This window comes from Podarcis pityusensis, assembly GCF_964106645.2.
Source record: "Podarcis pityusensis genome assembly, chromosome: 16".
Classification (NCBI taxonomy): domain Eukaryota; kingdom Metazoa; phylum Chordata; class Lepidosauria; order Squamata; family Lacertidae; genus Podarcis; species Podarcis pityusensis.
This window is the reverse complement of record NC_138041.1, coordinates 2,226,443-2,235,210: the sequence shown is the minus strand read 5'-3', so window position 1 is coordinate 2,235,210 and position 8,768 is coordinate 2,226,443. Positions and strand designations below refer to the sequence as shown.

At 45.2% G+C, this 8,768-nt stretch overlaps 1 protein-coding gene across 1 annotated transcript; it reads right to left on the bottom strand.

Moving 5' to 3' along the window:
- Positions 1-3,209: 3,209 nt before the first annotated feature.
- Positions 3,210-8,227, bottom strand: LOC308465814 (uncharacterized protein). Its single transcript, XM_080986092.1, has 2 exons — positions 8,086-8,227; positions 3,210-5,482 (listed from the first exon to the last, which is right to left on the bottom strand). The coding sequence occupies exon 2, from the start codon at positions 5,458-5,460 to the stop codon at positions 4,381-4,383; it is 1,080 nt and encodes a 359-aa protein (XP_080842218.1). The 5' UTR covers positions 5,461-5,482; positions 8,086-8,227; the 3' UTR covers positions 3,210-4,380.
- Between the last annotated feature and the right edge of the window lie 541 nt (positions 8,228-8,768).

The window sequence follows — 8,768 nt, the reverse complement described above, 5'->3', positions numbered from 1 at the left end:
CAGAGATCCTAGAATCATGGAGCCAGAAGAGTCCTCAGCAGTCAACTGCACTAATGCCTTTCTAATGCAGGAAATTTACAGCTATGTGCCAAATTTGGTGCCCAAGCAGATAGTAAACTATAGACACACTGGAGGAAAGAAGGTATACGTTTATGGGGCAGGGTGGTGTCCGTGGGGAAACGTTCAGGGTACCTGAAAGCTTCCTCTCTGTTCCAAAAAACAAAGTGTATCTGAAGAAGTGTGCATGCAGACGAAAGCTTATACCAAGAACAAACTTAGTTGGTCTCTAAGGTGCTACTGGAATATATATATATATATATATATATATATATATATATATATATTCCCGAAACACAAAAATTGCCTATGAAAATTCTGTAAGCTCCATAGAATACAGACATTATTTCAGCCAGTCAGTGAGTTAGTTTATTGTGTTTTAGCAGATAACAACAACAACAATAACAATAATAGAGATTTACATTCCTGCTCCTTTATCTTTAAAGGATAAATCCAGTGCTTTCCCCCCTAAAAATAAATGTTAAGGGTACTCTCATTTTGACTCAAGAAAACCACCATTTTATCGCTCAAATCCGGAAAAATAAATACAGTAAATGGACAAAAGCACCAAGATTCACAAAATGTTTAGGGGTATGCATACGCCTGCGTCCCCCCAGGAAAAAAGCACTGAGTAAATAATTTCCCATACCCGCTTTAAGTTTTATAGCACGGATTTGTAGAGGCTTAGCAATAAATCTAGATATTCTGAAGGATATATACTTCTTTACACCAGACAAATCTTTGCTAGGGATGACCTTCCCTTCTGCGATCTTAACAATCCAATCCAGGCTGCTGGTGGGAGAACATTTAATCTAGGGAGGACATTTTTTGCTGGTATTACTCTGCCAAGGGCCTCTGGCCATTGCTCAACTCATCCCTGGTGCATCTTCCCCTACCCAGAACAGTGGCTTGCATGACCCACTAAAGAATATAATAACCAAATTCTTAACAGTAGCAACTAATTGCACATTTATTCAAAATCCAGTGAAAACTACTCAGTTTAATTAATTAAAAAATAATAAAATATGAACTTGATCCAGCAGCTTTTCAAAGCAGCTTTTCAAAGTCTGGTAGTCAATTACATCTCCGAGCACAATTCAAAGTGTTGGTGCTGACCTTTAAAGCCCTAAATGGCCTTGGTCCAGTATACCTGAAGGAGCGTCTCCACCCCCATCGTTCTGCCCGGACACTGAGGTCCAGCTCTGAGGGCCTTCTGGCGGTTCCCTCGCTGCAAGAAGCCAAGTTACAGGGAACCAGGCAGAGGGCCTTCTTGGTGGTGGCGCCCGCCCTGTGGAACGCCCTCCCTCCAGATGAGAACAACAACTACCAGACTTTTAGAAGACATCTGAAGGCAGCCCTGTTTAGCGAAGCTTTTAATGTTTGATGCATTACGGTATTTTAATATTTTGTTGAAAGCCGTCCAGAGTGGCTGCAGAAGCCTGGCCAGATGGGCGGGGTATAAATAAATTATTATTACTATTATTATTATTATTATTATTATTATTATTATTATTATTATTACGGCATCCCATGCTGCCCTCTTGCCTCTTAGTACCTCCCTCGGGTAACCCCACAGCCACCCTGGGGCTCTACTGCCCAGTTTGGGAACCCCTGGCCTATATCCATTAATGATGCTGTGCAAAGCAATTAATGCTGCTATGCCTAATGCTTAAGAGGCTAGGCGTCTCTCAAGCCAAAATGCAAGAATTGCTGTCCATACTTGCCCGTTCTTAGAAAGACAGGGAGATGCAATTAAGAATTTGGAAGACATAGTGGTTCAGCAGGTTTGGGTAGTTCGGTGGAGTCTTCCTGGAACCCAGCACAAGCGAAGAAGCCAGTTGTCAGCTTTCTTCCTTTGCTCTTGACAAAGCAACTTTTGCCGCCACACTCTCGCCTCCCATGTTTCATCAGGAGAATATGAGATGATAGGGGTTGATAGGAATCCAGGACTGGAGTAATAAATTGGGTCCACTTCCCAGTGGGGCTGGGTTGTGGTCGGGCCACCTAGCCTCCTCCTGCCTCAGCATGGGGGTGGGACGGTGTCCCGTGTCCCATTGGGAGAGACCCTGGCCATGTCATGTCGCCAGACAGTCAATCGGGTCGCTTGGGTGTGTGGCCGGGGCCGATTTAAGCCGCGGTGCAACTCTGAGGCTTCCCTTTCAGCCTCGTGCCACAGATCTCCCACCCTTTTTTCGGATAGCGTCTTTGGCCTTGCTATGGACTTTGGTTGGTTGGCGTTGAGGGGCCTGGTAGTACTTTTTCCACTTGGCAAATTGGCACCGTGAAGTAACCCCCAAGAAGTGAAGTAACCCCCAAGAAATGTCAAGATAACTGAAGACTTGGCAACTGAATCTCTCCCCTTTCATTTCCACTGGCAACAATTCAGAAGGCTATTGGCACAAGGCAATTGTATATTGCCATTGTCCATGCTTCACCACACTTTCCCAGGCCATTGATTGTATTATTCCCGAGCAATTGACTCTGCTTGCCCATGCCACCCACTCTGCTTCTCCACACTTCCCCATGCAGTTGACCATGCTTATCCCCACATGGTGATGTGCAAGCTTTGGTGCAAGCAAAGCTGCATCATGAAGGGACCAAGGAAACGTGTGGGCGAAATTTCCATTTTGCAGATTCTCCCCTTTCACAAGGACTCCCACCATCCCTGACCATCAGCTATACTGCCTGGGGTTGATTGGGACATGGGAAACTGCCTGATACTAAAGCAGGAACTTTGCTCCATCTAACCCAACATTGTTTACTCTGACTAGCAGTGCCTCTCTAGGGTTTCAGGCAGGGTGCCCTTCTCAGCCCTCACCTGGAGGTGCCAAGGATTGAACCTGGAGCCGTTTGCATGCAAAGCAGGCTGCAACTCAGGTACAGCCCTTCCCTCTAATGTTTGCTGGCGTCAATGTGGTGCTAAACCAATTGTTATACCAATAATTGTGACCTTGTCCAAACAGTAGGCTTGTCATATTTCAAGAAGTGAAAAGTTGAGCTTTTCTTAAAAAAGAAGAAGTTTTGCCCAAGTTGGAATCTTCTGGAGGAACCGAGGAAGGCTTTCTTTGCATATAATTTATTTTATATAGGTATTTTTATACTGCCCTTCATACAGTCATATTCCCCACCAAAAACAAATCTCCAGATTCAAATTCATGTTGAGGCTTTTTATTTGTATTTCGGAAGTTCAGAGATTTAGGAACAATCCATTTAATCCCAGAAGAATATACAGACGGATGAATAATAAACAGTAAGATTTGGGACATGTCATCAGCTTCCTGGGGATGCCATGATCACCCCTTCGCAATCACGGCACAAAAGCCATCCAATAAAATCCGCTTCCTTTTGTGTCAATTACCTTAATTAAATTCACAGTAAAATAATACCCGGGCATCACTGGGAACAATTTCTTTTTGAAGTTTAATGTGTCACCTCAGATGAGAAGCTCTGATTATTACGTTCTCTGCCAACATCTCAATAAGGATGTATTTAATGAAGATAGAAACAGTCCTCGCTATTTGCCTACTATTCATTTGGGGTGGGTGGATAAGGAAAAGTACATGCAGGAAATGGGATTGCTCACGAATGTAAGGAAAACCCCGCTGGATCAAACCTAGTTCAGCCCCCTGATTCCCACACTAGTCAATCAAATCCCTTAGGGAAGCCAACAATTGGGCATGAGTTCAACATCCCTCTTCCACACCTATTCTCCAGCAACTGGTATTCATTTCACCATTCTAGGTAGGATGGGACTTATATGGCAGGGGTCTTCCCAATTTTAAGAACTGGATGATCAACAATATAATCATTAAACAATAATAAATATTGAAGAAACAGGGATACCCAGGAAAGGATGAGATGGCTTCTCCTATCCTTTGTACAGAATCCAACCAAACTAACAGTTTAATTTTACTTCAGTACTGACAACAGGACAATGTCCTCCATCGCAGAAGAGAGCACCACGCTACATTGGGTAAATCAGGGGAAATGGGAGGAACTTTTGCCATCTGAGGCGTCCACCAGGGCCAGCCCCAAGAAGGAAGAAATGAAGAGCTCATTGCATCTCCACCAAAAGCCAAATCTGACAGCCTAATTCCAAAACACTTCCTCTTGAAGCAATGTAAATGTAACTTGTTGGTGGCAATTATGCTATTTACTACTATTATCATATGGAGAACAACATGGGAAATATATTAACAGAAGGGTTTTTAAAGGAATTTAAATAAACAAAAAGGATGAGGTATATTGAAAGCTGCAGGTTGTGAGCTGGACGTGTTGATCATGCTGACTTCCTGCACCGTTGTTGTTGTTTCTCATGCTTGCTTACTTCTGCTGGTGAGGCCACTGGCAAGGTTGCTTCTTCTGCTGTTGATCACAAGGGGGTGGGCATTTTGCCTCAGGTGGGCAACATGGGACAGTGGTTGGCTCCTTGCAGGGAGGCTGCTTCTCTGGGCATGGAGTTGGGACAACCACTACTGGTGTCTCCTTGCAGGGAGGCTTCTCTTGACATGGTGTTGGCTGAGGGCATGGAGTTGGGACAACGACTACTGGTGGCTCCTTGCAGGGAGGCTTCTCTTGACATGGTGTTGGCTGAGGGCAAGGAGTTGGGACGACTACTACTGGTGTCTCCTTGCAGGCAGGCTTCTCTTCACATGGCTGAGGACATGGAGTTGGACAAATCACTGCTGGTGGCTCCTTACATGGCTGCTTTTGCTGAGGACACGGTGTTGGCTGAGGGCAAGGAGTTGGAACAACTACTACTGGTGGCTCCTTGCATGGAGGCTTCTCTTGACATGGTGTTGGCTGAGGGCATGGAGTTGGGACGACCACTACTGGTGTCTCCTTGCAGGGAGGCTTCTCCTGAGGACATGGTGTTGGCTGAGGACAAATCACTACTGGTGGCTCTTTGCATGGCTGCTTTTGTTGAGGACACGGTGTTGGCTGAGGGCAAGGAGTTGGAACGACCACTACTGGTGGCTCCTTGCATGGAGGCTTCTCTTGACATGGTGTTGGCTGAGGGCAAGGAGTTGGGACAACCACTACTGGTGGCTCCTTGCATGGAGGCTTCTCTTGGCATGGTGTTGGCTGAGGGCAAGGAGTTGGGACGACCACTACTGGTGTCTCCTTGCATGGAGGCTTCTCTTCACATGGTGTTGGCTGAGGGCATGGAGTTGGACAAATCACTACTGGTGGCTCCTTACATGGCTGTTTTTGTTGAGAACATGGTGTTGGCTGAGGGCAAGGAGTTGGGACGACCACTACTGGTGTCTCCTTGCATGGAGGCTTCTCCTGAGGACATGGTGTTGGCTGAGGACATGGCAACGGTTCTGGTGCTGTTTTGCACAGTGCAGGTGGCAAGGTGGTTGCCTGTTTGCACTGCTGCTGGTTGTTGAATGATGCCATTTCTACTGATGTTCCAGAAAGCCTGCAGGTAAGAAGGAATGGATTTCACCTGTCATTCAGAAATACCATCACACACACACATCTAAACCATTTGCCTTGCTTGTTGTATGTCTACAATTATTGACAAAGTCTCTCCAAAGATTTAAGACAAAGGTCCATCCATTGATTTCAAAGAGTCTATGCTGAGTACAACTAACATTGGATACAACCCATTGAATTTAATGGGTCTAAGTTAGTCATGCAAATAATAACATCAAAACAATAAAACTCAGGTTGAATAAAACTATCTAATCAACTAATAAAAGCATAATCTAAAATGACTGAGAAATTTTAAAAAGTTTTAACCTGGTGCTGAAAGGAGCATAGTATTGGCAACAGGCATCACTCCCCCAGGAGGATATTTCAGAATCTGGGAGCCAGCACAAAGAAGGTCCTCTCTTTTGTACATCGATGATGTATTTCAAGGGAATAATGAGTTTCATCCAACTACATGATAGACCCATTGAAATTAATTGACTTAAGCTAGTCATCTCCATCATTTTCAATGGCTCTACTCTCAGTAGACCTAACACTGGATAAAACTAATTGAAATCAATGGACCTCAGTAATCATGTCCATTAATTTCAAGGGGTCCACAAGTAGTGTTCCTAATGTTAGATACAACCCTGTGTTTCCCCACCCCCCCACCCCCCAGAATTTAACTCCTAAAGATCCGGAGGGGTGGGGAAAAGACCTGGGAAATGGCAGCTTTAGCCACTGGACCTAGCAAACATGTTAAGATCTTCCTGCTATTTCCCCCAATCATTCTTCCCCTGTAAGGAAAAGGAAGAACATGTTCCACCGAATACATTGAATATGTAAATTGGGACTGTTCCTGATAACTAGCGACTGTGGGAGGATGAGCAATTAGCAAGACTTACACAAGGGACAAGGGGCATTGACAAATTCGGAACACTGACGTAATGACAAGCTACTTTGAGGATGCAACGCCCCAGGTATTTTGACATCTCCAGTGCAGTCCAAAGCCAACACCTACTCAAACCCTCCACGTTGTTAAAATCAATAGAGGGCTCCATCTCATAGTTCTACCGCTCTCAGAAATTCAGGGTGGTGGTGACCTGGGAGAGGGCCTTCTCTGTGGCAACTCCTAGGTTGGAGAATTCCTTCCCCAAAGAAGGGCAACTTCAGCTTTTGGTGAATGCTGAAGAAGCACCTCTTTGCCCTGACCTTTGACCACTCGGTTGTGTTTTTTCAGGGCCCACCGCCCTATTCCTGTGATTGGGGTCTGCTTTAGCTGCTTTTAATTTCTCATTTTTCAATGGTTGTAACCTGCCCTCGGACCCACTGGTGAAAAGCCAGTAGTAAATTCAATAATACATAGAATCATAGAATTGCAGAGTTGGACGGGACCTTGAGGGTCATCTCGTTCAACCCCCTGCAATGCAGGAATCTTGATTAAAGCATCTGTGACAGATGAACATCCAACCTCTGCTTAAAAACCTCCAAGGAAGGAGAGTCCACAACCTCCTGAGGGAGTCGGTTCCACTATCTAACAGCACTTACTATCAGAAAGTTCTTCCTGATATTTAGTCAGAATCTAGACAGCATTATACAGGTGCCTCCCAAATTACGTATGATCGACTCACACATGATCGCATACATGTGAAATGCTGAGAAATAATTTATGGTAATTCAAACCCAGAAATGGCAGGAGGAAGCTGGAGCGTCCTCGTGGCTCATGAGGAGACCCTCCCTGGAGCCCAAAGAGGACGTCAGTGAGGGTGGAAGAAGCCCTGAAGAGACCTGAGATGCAGTAGGGCTTTGTTTAGGCTGCTCAGCCTCCCCGCCTAACAGCTGATGTGCGGGGTAGCACAGCAGCAGCAGCAGCACTTGTTCCCATGTTCTCCAGCCTCCAGACAACCCTAGAGCTTCAACTCCAGGTATTTTGGTCTGGACTGGGGAGAGAGCAGGAGAGGAGAAGAAAGCGGGCATTTGGAGACTTTTTAGAGGATGCTCTTCACTGCAATTTCAGTTGTGAGCCCTTCCCCATCTTGTGCGCCTCATCCAAGTTCCTATTCACCCTGTCATTCTATTCCTAGCATAATTTGAATGGCACCAGCCAGCTGTATTCAGATAATCTGCAGGGGGCTAGGGAAGAACTTTCAGAGCTTGCGGGGAGGATCTCAAGAAGAAACACAATATTTCTAATTAATTGAGAAGCAATAGAGGTGATGGTCTCCTACTGCTATAAGAACAGCTGAAATGTTGGCTTGCATCTCCAATGCTAGAGTAGATCCATTGAAACCAATGGACCAAAGTCCATTGCTTTCAGTGGGTCTACACATAGAACCAGCATTGGATACAACCCATTAACACTAACATTACTAGTAGTAGCAGTACAACTATGAGTAGTAGAGTACTATGAGGCTGAGGAGAAACACCACCCCTACATTTTATGGTTAGCAGAAAAAAGGCTTTTGGAAATAGCCTTGCTGGTATTACGCTACTATTACAGTCTTATCTAAAAACAGATTTGCCCAAAGGATGAAAGATATATCTACTACTGCTTTGACTAGTTACAACCACCACCATGCAGTTCCTTAGTGTCAGCTGTAAGAGACTTACCCAATTGGTCACTGAGACGCTGCTGGAAGGAATTAAGTGGCTCCAGGAACAGCAAGTGCTTTTTATCCTCTACTGAAGCCCAGCCTCCGGATACAGTGTGTAAATCTGGATGACTCCATCCTTACACAATGGAGTAGGCTCATCATGCATTTCTACATTTCCCCCATGCCACTCCTTTCTTAGACTTTGCTTCTGTGATGGCTGCGGGCAATTTCATGCCAATCTCCTCCTTGACTAAGATACGTGGCCAATGTTCTAAAAATAGACACCCCAATCCCCAAGAGGTCACAATCTTCACGGATGTGTCAGCTGAGCCTGGGTGGTGTCCAACTAAGTCCTAATCAGACCCATTGGAATCAATGGACCTAAATTAGACCCCTCTCTGTGTGATACATTTAGAACAATATCATGTCACTTTAAACAGTTGTGGCTTCCCCCAAAGAATCCTGGGAGGTGTGATTTGTTAAGGGGGCTGAGGGTTGTTAACTCTCCATTAGAGAGCTACAGTTCCCAGAGTTCCCCAGTGTCAAGGAATGGTCTGAAGACAAGGACTGGGAGATGCGTTCTATGGCAGACCAGCTTCTCTCTGTTGGAGAATTGGAGGGGGAAGAGTCACACCCCTTGTTCACAATGTGTTCAGAAGCAGAGAGAGAGACAGAATAATTGGGAGACAACAATTGGGT